The following is a 17555-nucleotide window of genomic DNA, read 5'->3' as shown; positions in this document are numbered from 1 at the left end:
GATTGATTTCACAAAAATAGGACAACGATTTAATTTTTCCTTCCATTAATATTGCTTCAAAGAAAAATACTTCCCAAGGAATTTTTTGGATGCTCAATTTGAGCATAATCTAAGTATCATATGACGAGTCAAGGGTTGAGATGAAAGATTTTAAATGATAATTCTATCAACATTTGGAATTAGCCATAACTTCACCCTAGCACCAATTCAATCATTACCTCCCCTCCTATTGCTGAATAGGAAAATTGGAAGTTAGTAAATTTAATTGATCAAATCTTCGGGCCAATGGAACGAACAACTTCTTCATCATCTATTTCTCGAAGAAGATATTCTCATAATCCACCAAGTGCCTCTTTTCAACATCATGGGAGAAGACCTTGAAATTCAGCAACAATGGTGTTTATATGGTACGCAATGCTTATCATAATATCATGGATTCAAATATTGACAATTAACACCTTAAAGCATCTGGACCCTGGACGATTATATGGAAGCTTAATGTACCCCCTAAATTCAAACACTTTCTATGGAGATTACTTAGGGATTGTTTGCCAACAAGACAAAGACTAACTCATAGGGGCGTCAATTGTCCACATGAGTGTGTGTTTTGCTTGTCCAATGCCGAAACAGATTGGCATCTCTTTATTGATTGTCCTATAGCAAAATAGTTTTGGTTATTATCTAGTCTTTGGAATGAAGTGGAGCGGAACATATATAATGCAGCTAGGTGATACTAGGGTATTTGCATACTTTTGGGTGCACCTAGTATCACCTTTGGAATTTCCATACTTTTGGTGTAGGTATTTGCATTGGGATTCTAAAGGCCAAATCTTTCGTGCATGCACTTACTTCCAGAACGGCATCCCATCTCTACAAGAAGCAGAAGCTTTGACTCCAAAATGTTGTTATCTTTGAATCTGACAGCAAGATGGTTGTGGATAGTTTCAACATTAATATCTCAACTGATTACTCTGATTTTGATGTAATACTTGCTAAAGGGAGTGCAGATCTTTCCATAGTTTCAATCTGAAGTGAGTTTTATAAGGTGACAAGTTATATAATCATGTTGCCGACTTTTTAGGTAAAGCATCAAAATTTTATGCTTGAAGTCATGTTTTTAACAATATCCATACTTGCATGGGATCTTTGCTTTGTAATGACATACCATAACTTTCTTTCCTCTCTCAAAAAAAAATAAAAAAAATCATAGGTACCGGTAGTACGTACCAAACTTACATCCAGAGAACAAGTTATCTTATATTTATATATGTATCAAAACTGGACACAAATATTAAATAACCTAAACTCAGAATTTCTGATACAAAATATTATCCTATCCCTCCATTACAATAGTGCCTCCCACCAGCTTTAAATTCCCCACCCTTTAATTGACAACTAAAATTTTTACAAGCCTGTACACAATCCAAAGATATTACATACATACACACTAGTTAATAATTTAACCTTATGCAAAAAAAAAAAACAATGTAATAATAATTCTCTTGCTTATAAAAGAACTAATCATGTAATAAAAAAGGTTATGTTTAGTGGATATACGTAGTATAGCAAAAGTAATGATTTAACACTGAAAATGAATACTCAGGTACGCTTCAAGTATACTTGTCATATAACATTATACATAATCTTTTATTAAGGCTTGTAAATTTTTATATGATTAGAGAGAGAAAAAATCGCTGTTAATTTATATATATGTAGACAGTAACAATTAGATAATGTTTTCTAGGACCTGAAGGCATCATATATCTCAGTGTTGCCCACCTATTTTTTCCTTCTTCTCTCACTCCTTTTTTCCCTTGTTTCGGAAACGTGTATATACACGAATGTAAAATATATCTGTTCTATCAGAGTTGAAAGTTTATTGATTAGCTTGCTGATATTCAAATACAAAATCTTAGTTCTTGTTGTACTCTTTCTGCAATTGTCACATATAAATCTGAAATCACCATGCAGTCATGAACCTATAAATTCAGACGCACATATATATAATGCTGGATTTGTATTGGAGTGTAATGATCATAAGTACATTTGTTGCCCTCTTGTCCAAGTAAACGCTATATAGCAGAATCGAATTTCAAGATGCATGTCCTCATGTACGCAAGAGTCACCTTTAATTAACATGGGTGTTATATGCGAAAAAACAAACGAGAGATTTAGATTGATTTGTCAGTGTACTGATTTATATTTTGCAGCCTCTTAATTTGACAACTTTCGTCAACGGTAGGTCAGTTATCATGTAATCTCAAAAGATCGTCAGAGGTTTAGCATTGAATTATTAAGCACTAACAAAAATGAAAACTTCACTTGTACAAACACGTTGTTATTTATCAAACACAACACAATACAGTTTTTGCGTTATACGCTTGAAGTCTTCAGATTACAAGTGTCTGAATCATTTTTGTTCTCTATACGTTCTGGATGGGACACCTTGGTAATCTTTGCGTGTGAAAGATTCATATTTCTAATCAAGCATATAGAGGATTCTAATCCAGAAGATAAACTGATTGTGAGGGTGCTTCCCAGAGCGCAAACAGGTATAGTACATGAAGTTTATTTTGGGAGCAAAATGAATATTTAATACTGTGATAATTGGTTGCTAATAATCATAATCAATGCTTGTGTAAGTATAGACTGTATCTTATTGAACGTTGTCGGAATGAAGAATGGACATATTTTTAACCTGAAATATATAACTAATAAGATTTCAGTTATTCGATCGAATGGATTTTTTGCAAGAATATTGTTAAAAGTTCCTAGCAGCTTTGCTCCCAATATAAGGCATAGTGGTATATCATTATTGTGTATAAATTTGTTTTTTTCTGAAGCTGATCAAGGTTTAAAACCTAAAAATTAAAACAAAAAACTATTTCTAGTAAAGTGAATATAATTGTACCGGCTTCAATCGCAATTCTCGTGAATGTCGTCCTTTTTTTTCTGAAGCCCTACTTCTAATTATTATATGTTGTTACTTTGTCATCAACATTAATTAATCATTTCCTCAAAAAAAAAAAAATTGACTAATCATGACAAAAGCAGAAGATATATCTATATCATTCTTTCACGATTCTAGAAGTATAGATAGACAAGAACGATAAGGGATAGCCTACTTGTGCTTCACTTAAGCTAATATAAACATCATTATTTTGAAAAATGTAAAATATACATATGTGCTCAGTGCTTTAGCTAAATAAGAGAAAAACATGTGTTTAAGCTTCAAATATACTCTGTTATAATTAACGAAAATGCAAGATATTACGGTTATACACTATCAAACAATTTCCATATCTAACCTTGCCCCTTGTCATGAACTTTTTTGTTCATTTGTTATGTACATGTTGGTATAACTCAAGCTATTACAAGATTTTTAACAATTTTTTTTACTTTGCATTTAGGCGTTATATATCTTTTTTTTTTTCAAAAACATTATGAGTAAAATATAGTTTTCATTCTTTAATTTTTAGCAAATTTTGTTTTTAGTCTCTAAAGAAAATTTTGTCTAATCTTATTTCTTATACTCTTCTCTGTTAATTATATTAAAACTCACAATGAAAACAATATTCCTCAATGACTAGTTCACGTTAATTACCTTTTAATGTGACCATGTTATAAATTATGTAATATTTTCAAACAGAAGAAAAATCCACATCAATTTGTTTTGGCTACTTTGTCAACTATTGGACATTGCAGGATATTGACCAAAATGAAAAAAAAATGTTATTTTGCTTGTTTAATCTGGGACCCTTGGCAAATGGAAGTGATGACAATTAATAGATGTCGACTAATCTAAATTGAGCTGTGTACATAGACTTAATTATGGGAGTAAAAATCCAAAATTAAAGCATTGAGAGGTTGTGGACAGATGGCTCTGTCATGATTTGGATTAATTACCATATTTGATGAATGATCACCGTTAGTCCATCACTTGAGTTGTTCAGTAATTATTCTTGATTCATAACAAAATAATTACGCAATGGACACAATAATAAGTACATTTCGTACCATTCCATCAAGATTCAATCTTAATTTAATTAGCTTATGTATCTTGAAACGACTTTGTCAATGCTAATGGTTAAGTGGTTGACGTGCATTTGTCACGAAAAAGGAAGAAGCGAAGAAGTAAAGAATAACCCTAACTCTAAATGTGACAGGTTATGCCTGTTATCTTGTCAAGCACTTCAAAATAAAAATAAATCAAGAAATATAAAAAAAACGGCAACCAATAAGTCATTTCATACTTATATAATAATCATGCTAGTTTAATACATCAATCAGAAATACGTATATAATTGATGTTGAAATAGTTATAGCTAGATATGCAGGAAAAGTAAAAAAAGGATATTGACGTTGCATATAATTTTGTTTCCAAAGAGGATACAATATACATATTCAAAAGGGTAGTTGTTTGGACAGAAAGATTTTTACTTAATTTAAGCAAGAGAAATGTATAAAAGAAACAGTAAAACTTGATATACTAGAAACTACGTTACGAAGTCTAGTCCTCTTCACGTTTCCTTTCTTGTACAGATGATGATGATATATATATATATATATATATATATATATATATATATATATATATATATATATATATATATATAACACTGTGCATTTATAGAAGCCAATCCAACCTTTACTAGCTAGCTAGAAGCTTAGACTTTAGCTGTAAAATTTTGCATAATCTTAAAATCACTTTTTAATTAACAAACTTATTAAAAAAATAATATATTTTTCACACTCATCCTAAATTAAGATAATCCACCATGTGTTTAAGCCAGGAAGTTCAGTAGTCAATTTCTTAAATTTCGGCACATGATATCGATTAATGTTTATCAAAATCAGCAATTTAAGATTTTTATTTTGTTTTTTTGTTTTCTGAAATTTATACTGAAAAAGGTGAAAATAGGAAATAAAAATAATAAATAATCAAAATTATTTTCACCATTTCATATAAAAACTTCTGAAAATAGAAATTAAAGTAATAAAATAAAAATCCCTTGAAAGTTTGTTTTAGTTTACACATGTTCACTTGTTAAGAAGAAAAAAACTAGACAGCTGACATGCGGTGACATATACCAGCAGCAAGAAGCCTCTACAACATATTTAAATGGACACCTATATTCGTAATTGGTCATCACAAAGAAGAGGTGTATATTCATACTTACCGGATACTTATCCTCAAGTCAATTTCATGTCTTTCAGCTTTTACTTTTTATGAATTTCAATTTCTATTACCTTATCGATCGTCACATATCAGAGTTATATCGAATCACAGTCAAAGACCATTAATTTTTTATTTATTATCCAAAGTAAAATTTCTTCCACAACTCACATATTGTTAAATCATGTTATTAATGCCACTAGAAGAGTCTCAGAAATTAAGATAAATATTACTATGTGGCATCACGAATTTAACTATAACTTGATCATTAGTTAAATCCCCACGTCACCCGCACATAGAAACCAACGCACTACTGTCACCGACGAATTCCAATTATTTCTTGAATTTGAAGCTTCAATGAAAAGATTAGTTGAACTTTTCAGAACAGGTAAACAAGATGGAGACAGTTAAATTAAATTATTTTGCAGTGAATGATAAGTAAGAAGCTGGTTGTGATAGATGGATATTGGAACATTTGTATGAGCTCTGAAACTCAGTTATTGCTTTGATAATTTAATGCTAAAGCCGTGAATCTTTCCAATATCATAACTACCTACCTTTGAAAAAATACCAACAATTAAAAGACTACAAATAATTCACAATCCTCTTCCGACAATTTAAACTACGTATGAAACAAGTAAGGCAACTTTCTTATTTGAAGACAAGATTAGTTATAAACCTACTGTTTAATGAAATCTCTCGTTGGGTCTTTGTATCACACACACGTATAAGCCAAAACCCTGTACTGGATTTTCTTTTTATAAGCCAAAGATTTTATTAAAGTTAAATGAGAGCACAAGAAATACTCACTTAGCATAAACCACCAAAACAATGCAAACCTAAAAGCTGTAAAGGCCTTTATGGATATTGGTTCATTTAGTAACTACTATATCTACAAACAAATGTTAAATGTATATAGTTGTACAACACAATTAAAAAAAATAAAAAATAGTTTCCCCTATGCGTAGAATCTTTTTAAGCAGGAGTTCAACAACATCTCCAACTGAATAGAGCTAGTTGAGGCTAAATATAACAGTGTGCTTAATTCTCTAAAGCAAAATCCCCAGGATCCTTCCCTTCTTACTCTGGCAAACCGCACTAGAGGGCAGACCATTATGCTTAGAAAAGCGGAGTCTATGAAATTTGCTCAACTCATCAAAAACAAATATCTCCTGCAGGCTGATAAATGCTCCAAATTCTTTCATGCTTTAATCAAGCGCAACAGACACAGCCGATTTATTGCTGTCATAAGGCTAGAGGATGGGCATAACACTTCCTCCCAAGATAAAATTGCCCTTGCTTTTGTGAATCACTTTAGGAATTTGTTTAGTGCTCATGAGCTGACCCAAACTCCTTCCATTTCGATATGCAACAGGGGTCCTAAGGTTCCCACCGATTGCTTTGCGGTTTTACTTTGTCCTACTTCTAAACAAGAGGTTTGGAACGTTATTTCTGTGATGGATAACAATAAAGTTCCTGGGCCAGATGGTTTCAATGTTTTATTCTTCAAGAAGGCTTGGAATATCATTGGTGATGATATCTTTGCAGTGGTTAATGAATTCTTTACAACTGGAAAAATTCTAAAGTAGCTCAACCATGCTATTATTGCGCTTATTCCTAAGCATGAGCAGGCCTCCCAAGTTAACAATTTTAGACCCATATCTTGCTGTAATTTGTTATACAAGATTGTATCTAAAATTCTGACCAACCGCATAGCCCCAGTGCTTCAGACTATTATTGGGGAAACTCAAACTGCTTTCATTAAGAACAGAAAGATGATGGACAACATCTTCCTAGTTCAAGAGATTTTGCGCAAATATGCTCAGAAAAGATCCTCTCCGAGATGCCTCCTGAAAATTGACTTGCATAAAGCTTATGATTCCATTTTCTGGGAATTCTTGAATTGAATGCTTAAGTTCATTGGCTTCCCAGCCCAGTTCTGTACTTGGATCATGGAATGTGTTTCTTCCACTTCCTTTAGTGTGGTAGTCAATGGATCCATTTATGGTCACTTCAAAGGGCAGCGGGGTCTTAGACAAGGGGATCCTCTCTCCCCTTATCTGTTTGTGCTCTGTTTGGAGTACTTTTTCAGAGATATGAGCAGCCTCAAGGATGATGTCAATTTTAAATTTCATCCCAACTGTGCAAGTATTCAGCTATCTCATTTGGCTTTTACAGATGATATTATGCTTCTATCTAGAGGAGATATCCCTTCTGTGTCAACTATGTTTGCCAAGTTTCAGCACTTCTGTAGGGTTTCAGGGCTTTCCATCAGCTCTGATAAATCTGCCATATACTCAGCCGGTATTAGGCCTCATGAGCTTTCTCATATTCAGCCGTTTACTGGATTTAGTTTGGGTGACTTTCCTTTCAGATACTTGGGTGTTCCCCTTTTATCATCTAGATTAAATGTATGTCATTATGCTCCCTTACTTTCCAAGATTACTGGCCTGATTCAGGAATGGAGCAAGAAGTCTTTATCTTATGCAGATAAGTTAGAGTTGATCAGAGCAGTTATTCAAGAAATTGTGAATTTCTGGATGGGGATTTTTCCTTTGTCGCAATCTGTTCTGGACCGGATCAATGCTTCGTGCTGTAATTTTCTGTGGGGCAAAGCGGATATTGGCAAAAACAAGCCCGGTTGCTTGGTCAGTGGTTTGTTCTGCGAAAAAAGAAGGAGGTTTAAGCCTTTTTAATCTCAAGGACTGGAACCTTGCACTTCTTTCCCGTATCTTGTGGGACTTTCATTGTAAGAAAGATTCTCTATGGGTTCGGTGAGTTCACCATTACTATTTCAGAAAGAGCGATGTGTGAAATTACAATACTTTTTTATCAGATTCAGTTTTGATAAAGAAAATCATTCAAATAATGCATAGCATGGCTATAGGCATGGTCGGTCGTGTATGTGCAATGTAATTAAATATAATATAATTTCTCAAGGCATTCGGTTGAACATTTGATGGCTGCTAAGAAGCCAGAGTTTTGTTTCAAACTTTCAAACATGATGTCACGAAGAACATTTACATTCTTAATTATCAATTAATAAAGATAGAAAAAAGAATGCTCAATCAATATTTTCGTCCTTTGTCAAATATATGGCTTTTTAGTTATTAAAATTTTGTTTGAATTAATATTTGTAATATCATTTTTTTTTTGTTTTAATCTTGGTCACTAGTTTCCGTTGTGTTCACCACGCTCATAGAAAGTCATTTCAGCATGCCTACGTAGAATTACACGTCATATAACATTTTAAGGACTAAAATGGAAAATAAATACTATTATATAAATGATTTTTAGTAATATTTTTTTGTCTAATACTTAATAGATAATATTAAAAACTTTTGACAACGTTAAAAATATGTCGTAAAATATAAATAAATATTATTAATATGTTGCACAACATTTTAAAAAAGAGATTAATTATCTGATGTTATGCTAATTAATAGAGGTATCTGACGTTAGTATATATGCAACTATTAATTAAGTGTTAGACATGTAATCCTATTTTTTGGCATGTTACTGGCCTTCTATAAGTCACGTTGACGGAAGTTAATTAACAATAGGAATCAAAATATAAAAAAAAAACTAATATTACAAGAATTATATAATTTGAACAAAAAAGTTTATAAGGACTAGCAAGAATTATATATAAAAAATCATGCATGTGTTTTGTAGATACCAAATGTAGATTAGGCCGAAAGCCAGTTTAATGAAATTTATAGAGTACTCCAATTAATATAATTTTCTTTGGCAATCAAACAAGAAAATTACACATGTACAGCATACGTGCAATTTTGCTGAATCCTATTTTCCATCATAGAACAAGTAGTTTCTATATAATGAGAGATAATGCATGTCTTGATCTCTTATTACAGATGCTTTTAATAATTTATTTATTTTGAAAATTTTAGAAAGCTAATCGTTGCCACTATTTACTGCTGGTGGAGAAGTTGAAGGAGAGGCTGGAATATTAATGTAATAGCCATTAGTCCATTACTAATGTCACTTTTAAAAGCAGCACAGAATTTACTTAGCACTTCAGTATTCTGTTGTAGAATACCTACCAAGACCCAGGGGGTCATCTATGACATATATTTGACGTACAAGTCTTTCCCAGATATACACTATGATATTTCCTATTGTTTGTAACTTCCTCACATTTGTCAAACAAATTAATTACATCTACCTTAAGGAGCAAAATGTCATAAGAAAACCGGGAAAAAAAATCATTAAGAACCATATATAAACGGTCAAGGCACGGAACTTTGCAGCATCTAGTCAGTTCACATACGAGCTTTAGCCTTAAGAAGAACGAACGCCATTAAAATTAAGAGGAGTAATATTTTGTACAATAATTTTGTGATAATTTTTTATTCTTTTAATTTTGTAAAAAAATCAAATCGAAGTATATGATTTTTTTTTTAAAAATTAAGTAAAAGATAAAGATAAATATATACAATTACGAATACATTTTTCAAAATTAATGTTCAAATGATAAAATTCAAATTAATATCATTGGATATGGATACCAAATTAATATCATTGCATACAACAAATTAAGTCGTATATATGAATCATCTTGTTGATTTTCAACTAGATCTCTTACACTTATAATTCATGGGATTTTTTTTTAGTGTATCTTAGAGAGTATGTTTAAGATTGTGTATTAAAGAAAGTATTATTAATATATTTTTTTCTTAAACACATTTAAAATGCACAAGCGTGCCTACATATATATATATACACTCTCATCTTTAGACTTTTGACAGCTAATTTTGAATTCAAGGGCGCTGGGCTGAATCATGACCAAAGCAAGAAAAACAAGGACCACCCAAATGTAAAATAGGTTCATATCCTTAACTTAGCATGCACACACATATTATATATATATATATATATATAGAACATTGTTACCCTCGAGAATCGAAATTTCAATATACCTTGAAGTACTGTACATAAGTCATCATTCCTTTTTCAATCATGAAAATTCCACACCCATAGAAGAGTAAACAATTTAAAAGGATAAATGATTTCTACATTGTAGCTAATAACTTTGTTTTATTTTTTTCAAAAAAAAAAACAACAAACGAAAATAACTTTGTTTTATTTTTTTCAAAAAAAAAAACAACAAACGAACAAAGCGCTTGTCTCGGCATCATGCAGGAGGGAAAAACCTCAGTCAATTGCTATACACCAGGACATGATATATGCGAGAGATCATATCTTGCTTTATTTTGTAGCCCAGTGTTTTCTAATAAATACCTAAAGATAGAATACATAGATACTATATAATAAGAGAAAAAAAAGATTATATATTAATAATGTAAATTTTTTTACATAATTATTTAATTATAACTCATAACATATAATAAATTTATTGATTTTTAAAATAATTTAAACGATTGAACGAGTACTTAAATATTAAACTCAATAGAGAAGTGTTTTGTAATATATAGGAGTCTATAAAGCCAAAAATATTCCCAGAATCCTGGCGATAATGTAGCTTGCCGTGCTTTTAGCTTCCGCTTCCTCTATATCTTTTAGCACAAGCAAATTTAACATCAATTAATTTATTGAAATTCAATTTTTTGCATATAGTGTTCTAAATTATTAGAATTATATAGAAACCATTATTTCAGTATAACTTTAAAGTCTTATGTGTATTATATATTTTTTAATCATATAGTATCATATGATTTATTTTATCACATCATATGATTAAGTTTAATTTTTTATTTTTTGCAATTAAAGTCTAAAGATCATTTTGCAAATTTGATATTTTTTATTTTTTATTTTTTATTTAATATATTATAAAAGACACTTTAATCCCTAATTAATTCCTAATCCTTCTAATTCTAAACCTAATCTTTCCTACATTCTATCAATGTTTCTCGGGCATTTTCTCAGCTGAGCTATGATGGAACAGATCATAGAATGGCACTTGATGAGGCAGGGGCAATTCCAATTCTCATTGACCTGATGAATGATGTTGATGAGGTTGAGGAACCAAGGGATAATGTTGTAGAGGCTCTTGTCATTTATTATGTTGATCCATTATATCATGATAGAGTGTCTGATACGATTAATGTTCCGTCGTTCAGAAATATGTAGAATAGATTTACTCATTCGTGCATAGAACGAGCACATGGCTAGACCCTTGAGTGTTGAGCAGCTCACCTGGAATCCAAATCTTGAATATAATCATTTGAAAGGTATGTTTTGATAGAACGATTGATAAAACGTAGGAAATGTTAAGTTTAGAATTAGAAAGAATAAGAATTCAAGTGTCTTTTTAAAATATATTAAATTAAAAATAAAATGTCAAATTTATAAGAAAAATCTTTAAGCTTTAATTAAAAAAATAAAAATTAAACATAATAATATATCTAATGTGATAAAATAAGTCACATGATATTATATGATTAGACAATACAGAATACTTTGAAATAATGGTCTTATATATAATGATTTTGATAATATCATATTATTTATTTAATAATTAAATCGATAAAGTTAAATAGTAACTATTAAGTTTTTAGTTAAATTTGTCAAATTTAAATGTGGTGTGTCAATTTATCCTGTCACATACATGTTTTTCATTAGCTTCCAATGCTGATCTCCTTAATTAAACTTCATGATTCAGATCATTAATTGAGTTGCAGTTTCCGTCAAATTGCATGTAAATGTAATTGAGTGTGTGCATAAAATTTACCGTAACTAATTATGGTACTTTTTAATCATTTAAATGTAGTTAATGATAATGAGAACATTGGGATATGGATACCAAATTAAAAGTGGAAAATGAAGGCAAAAGAAAGGAGAATTCAAGGACGACAGGGATTTCTGGAAATTGGTCAGGGAGAACAGAAACGGTCTTCCATGAAATAATTCATTTTTAATATGCAGAGGTTGGCGACACAGGGAACCCTATCTAATAACATCTTCACTCATGTTCATGTTGTCTTAGTCCTATTCCTCGTGCATTTTGACTTTTTGATTGTCCTCACTTGTATACAACGCGCGGCCATGTACAACGTGGCTCATCCCCGTTGGTTTTTGTATAAATCATTCGTCGCAAGTAGGGCCCACTACATCACGTGTGCATGATTGTCTACAATGCACGATGCCTTTTCTGTTGGCTCTGAAATCAATAAGTGTGATTCAAATTCTTTTTGTTTATATTAGTATTTTTTTTAAAAATTAAGAACTTTTATTATTTATTACTTATGATAAGCATGTAAATTATTCAATAATTGAAACAATATATAATCAATACTATTTGCTATAAAAATTACTAAAAAATTGAAGGAATAATGTTTATATTATAGAGGGAAGGGTAAAATGTGATCATATACATATATCTCTGTAGATCAAATACATCATCCATCAAAATTTATTATTTTATTTTATCTTTTTTTATCAAATCATGTTATGTACTGTATTGCTTTCTCTTCACTCTCTTTTTCACCGTAGGAGTTAACTAACGTTTGTTATCTACCATTTTTTTCCGTGAGTAAAACCATCACCATCGAATAACTTCACACATTTACTATCTTTGTTTATCTCTATTAGGTATTGCTCAATATAAAAATTACCTTTGTAAAAGCAGTCAGCAAAGAAAATTAGTATTCATTTATCATCTGACATATACATATATAGTGGCGAGGTCAAGATTGTCATTCTAATTCAAGTCGATATAGCTATCCTTCTTGGTATTTACAGCTACTGGTCTATATGCAACTTGAAGGTGAAGACCCACATTTGGTGGAAGCTTCAGAAACACACTCCTTGTTTTTCTTCGTTACCTTTGTACTTAAATTTCCCTACCCTCCATGCACGGTGATTATTAGTAATTAGAAAGCTCTCTTCCCTCATTGATCTTCTTTAAATTTATCCTATTTTGCAGTATCCCTCAAGTCATTGTTTCGTTTCCAAGTGAACCACATAACTTATATAAACCATCAAAACTTGATTCAAGAAGAGTTTGTCTCTCCATGCAAGTAAGCAACTGCTTAATTTATTGATCAAACGTACAGCTCCTAATTTTCAAGTATTTTTCTTTCTCTTCTTGAAGAATTAAGAAGAAAGTTTTTGTAGTTAATTTTTCTCCAAAGGGTATGCATGCCACCTCCTCTTGAGTAGTGGAATATTCATAAAACGAAGAGCTTAATTGAACTTTCTTTCAACATTTTCTAAAGTTTTTTCCTAAGATGTCTATCATGTCACTTTTTGTATGGTACAGAAGGAAAAGGAAGCAATTATCAAGGAGGGGACTACGGAAATAGAAATGGAAGGAACTCGTGCAAAAGAGGGAACCCTACCACCGGGATTTCGATTTCACCCTACTGATGAAGAACTTGTCACTTGCTATCTCGTAAATAAGATATCAGATTCTAATTTTACAGGCAGAGCAATAACTGATGTTGATCTCAACAAATGTGAGCCATGGGAGCTTCCAGGTATATGTATTTTTGTTATTTAATTAATTATCTTCTGTTTATTTGAGATTCGTTTTTATGCATGCATATACTATATAGTTGCAGACTTTATTTATTTGATTTTGGGTTTTTTCTTATAGATGCGTGTAATTATATGTTTGTTCATATTTTTTTCAAGTTATCATTCAGTCTTAATTTTCATCCATTATTTTTGCTAGTCAGCACAATACATCTAGGGTTTCTTCTTAATACACGCATACAATTCTGGTATCCTTTTTTACGGGAAAGTGATTGATACACTTATTCCAGATCCATTATATTTTTTGTTATATAACACGCTAAGCTAACTAAACTAATTATTTCCACATATTAAGGTAGACGTTTGTCTTTCGTGTAATATGGATAATATATACGTGCTATATATATAATAATTTGAATGTATATATTTCCTCCATTTTCTAACCGAATACAGCAAAGCAAAATATTCTCATCCAATAAATAAGGTCTCATATTTATGTTTTTTTTTTCTATAATTTTTGTCATGAAATAGGGAAAGCAAAGATGGGAGAAAAAGAATGGTACTTCTTCAGTCTGAGAGACCGTAAATACCCAACGGGTGTGAGAACAAATCGAGCAACTAACACCGGGTATTGGAAGACCACAGGGAAAGACAAGGAGATCTTCAACAGTGAAACATCGGAGTTGATTGGCATGAAGAAGACTTTAGTTTTCTACAAAGGCAGAGCTCCCAGAGGAGAAAAAAGCAACTGGGTCATGCATGAATACCGCATTCACTCAAAATCCAGCTATAGAACTAACAGGGTACATATTTTGCTTCTTCCACTAACCTTAATTTGGACAATGGATTCAAATTACTTCATTTTTTTTCTCTCCTTCCTATTCCTCAAGTTGAAAAAATAATGCCATTGCAAAATAATATTATTCAATTTTTTTCTCCTAATTAATTTTTTTATCAACAAGTATTAACTTATTAAAATATTAGTTTTAATTAAACTCACGATTTTTTTTCTTTTTTCTTCTCTCTTAATAATCCAACATACCTTATATTTTCTTCTCTTAATTAATTGTTAATTTTTCATGCTTCTAATCAGAGAGACAAAGAAAATGGAGACCTAGTCCTAGAACAATATCTTATGTGTGGCCAAAATTCAATAAACAACATAAGAATTAGGTGCCAATTTTAATGAGAAATTGTTATATGATGCTAGATCACTATAATTGCTGCCAATCTCTATTCATCTCCTACATGTGATAGATAATTAAGTTTATTAATTTCTTTTGCAAGTTAAAAACTTAATTATGTATATATCATGTAATGATTGACAAATAATAATCACATGATGGTCTCAGACCATATATATAATAACTACTCCGTTTTGAGAAATAATAAGTTCTTACTCAACATTTGAGGGGGGGGGAAATGAATTAACGTAACATTCACTTTCATACATGCAGCAGGATGAATGGGTGGTTTGCCGGGTATTCAAGAAGAGCGGTGGTGCAAAGAAGTACCATTCCTCCAACCATGCAAGAACAGTGAATCCATACAGCTTGGAAATTGGACCAAGTATCATGCCACCACCAATGATGCAACTGGGAGATCCTAGTGCTCATTTCCTTTATGGAAGAAACTACATGAACAGTGCTGAGTTAGCTGAACTTGCTAGGGTTTTAAGAGGGGGTGGATCAACCAGTAGTGTCAACCTCCCAATTCAGTCTCAGTTGAGCTACCCTACATCATCATCAGCTGGAGGAGGAGGATTCATCATTTCAGGGCTCAATTTGAACCTTGGAGGAGGAGCAACAGCCACAACACAACCCATTTTAAGGCCAATGCAACCTTCTCCTCCTGTCCATACAATGGCCCAAGTACTTGATGTGAATTCCAGCATGATGACAACCAGTTCTCTTGGTGCTGAGAATAATGTTGGTTATGGAACAGAAGTGAGTAACAATATGAATTCTCATGGGAATAGGTATATGGGCATGGACCACCATTGCATGGATCTTGACAACTATTGGCCTTCCTACTAAATTATGATGAGAGATTTTTATTTAGTTAATTAGGCATAATCTATTACTATATATTTAGCTTTAGTTGGATCAGCTACCATAAAATTGAAGTTCTGCTATTTTCTTGTGTTTCGAAGTTTTATGCCGGAAAATGACGACCGGTATGGTATTCTAGTGATCGTGTACCTTTTCAATCCAATAATATTTTAAATGTTTGTTTATCGATTATATACTACTGTCTTTTCTTCATTTGAATATCACTATATGTTACGTTATTGCATTACCTTGTCCCTGATTACTTGCGAACTACCGCATTTTATTGATTTTCTTTCTTTATTGGAACCCGCTTATAACATAGATAGAATTGATGTATAAGGGATTTTGATTTTGTCGAGTGATTATATTTTTACAATAAAAAATTTCAAACATCCAATTAATAATTCTATTTTTTTTTCTATCTTTCTTCCTATCACACTAAATCATGAATCACTTATCTATCATTTATTATTTTTTCTCTTAAGTTATAGACAACTCATGATTATTGACCGCAAAGCCCTTTGGAATAACATTTCCTTTCAATATTTTGCAATTACATACTGAGAGACACACACTCACATGCCACTGTTCTTAATAATCCTATCAAGGTTAACAAATAATTTTTGTTACGCCACATTTTCAAAATTTAGTAACAATTGCAATCCTGTGCATCACTTTTAATAGTTGACAATAAAATATTAATTATTTTGTACTACCTACGCAGCTAAGATTTTCAGTTTTTTAATCAAGGCATATTATAAAAAAAAAAAATCATATTCTAATGAAAAAATTAGGCATTGAAATTGTCTCCCTTAATATAGTTTTTAATGAAAATTAAATTAATTAATATTATGTATTTATATTAACATTATAATAAGCCTTTCAAAAAAATTAACAATATAATACATTATACTAGTGTAATATGTAGTTAATATATATTTTTATGCAAACCACAAATTCTGTGTTGACGTGATTTTTTTAACAGCAAAAGCAAAACTTTATTCGCAGACATGACCAAAGTTCATTGCTAGCAACCCCCATTACACAATAGTTAAATTCCTCCCTGACCCACACTAAACCCACATAACCAACTCAAATAAACTGCTTAACTTACATACCATTACAAAGGGAGAATAGCATCCCATCTAATCAACCTTGAATACCCTGCTACTACCCGAAAATAACTACACCATGTCAGTTTTTCCAAAAGGAAAATCCTTCACAATTACATTATATATCACTACAAGTAAATCATTAAATACAGACCGATTTAGAGATCGAATATATTCAGTCACTACATAAACTGAGACGAATTTAAACACTAAAATACGTTAGTCTCAAAATCGGTCACTAATAGTCATTAAAAAAAATATTTACTAATTTAGAGGCTGATAAATTCATTTATAGTTCAAATGCATTCAGAAACCAATTTTTCATTATTTATACACCAATATTTTGGTCTCCACTTAAAATATAATTATACACCAATATTCAGAATGATGTTTTGAATTTTTGCGCAACCTTAATTAGGGAAACATGCCTAAAGGCATTAACTTAAACTTTTAGAGAACATTTTTACTTAAAAATTGTATTTTAAAAATAAAAATAAACAATGATTACTTGATAAATAACGTCAATAATCTATTAAAAATAATTAATTTTTTTCTTAAAAAAAGACTCTTCATCCTACCTATTACAACTTTCTCTCTCTAAAAGAAGCTTCAGTTGTCTCTAGCTTCATTTTTTTCATTATCATTCCTTTCCTTAATATTGCCTATGATTTTATTTTCTTTTTTCGGTATTTTTTTTAGAGTGTACTTTAGTGATTGAAAAAATGTTAAACAAAATCTAATAAAATAGTTTGATAAGAA

At 31.1% G+C, this 17555-nt stretch overlaps 2 protein-coding genes across 5 annotated transcripts; both read left to right on the top strand.

Annotated features, from left to right (window-relative positions):
• Positions 1-6312: 6312 nt before the first annotated feature.
• LOC114408336 lies at positions 6313-6765 on the top strand. The gene has a single exon (XM_028371359.1). It carries the CDS (start codon positions 6313-6315, stop codon positions 6763-6765), a length of 453 nt encoding a protein of 150 aa, XP_028227160.1.
• A 6162-nt stretch (positions 6766-12927) lies between these two features.
• Positions 12928-15876, top strand: LOC114409071 (NAC domain-containing protein 92-like). Of its 4 annotated transcripts, none has more exons than XM_028372367.1 (4): positions 12928-13176; positions 13419-13635; positions 14165-14436; positions 15094-15876. In XM_028372367.1, exons 1-4 carry the CDS (start codon positions 13171-13173, stop codon positions 15667-15669), a joined length of 1071 nt encoding a protein of 356 aa, XP_028228168.1. In that variant the 5' UTR covers positions 12928-13170; the 3' UTR covers positions 15670-15876. The 4 variants fall into 4 exon arrangements, with proteins under 4 accessions (XP_028228168.1, XP_028228167.1, XP_028228170.1 ...); XM_028372366.1 differs by having other exon boundaries at positions 12931-13176; positions 15091-15876; XM_028372369.1 differs by having other exon boundaries at positions 13170-13226; positions 15091-15876.
• The last annotated feature ends 1679 nt before the right edge of the window (positions 15877-17555 follow it).

The sequence above is a fragment of the Glycine soja genome, chromosome 4 (genome assembly GCF_004193775.1).
Source record: "Glycine soja cultivar W05 chromosome 4, ASM419377v2, whole genome shotgun sequence".
NCBI classification, from domain to species: Eukaryota; Viridiplantae; Streptophyta; class Magnoliopsida; order Fabales; family Fabaceae; genus Glycine; species Glycine soja.
The sequence above is the reverse complement of the archived record's forward strand: the minus strand, read 5'-3'. Positions and strand labels throughout refer to the sequence as shown.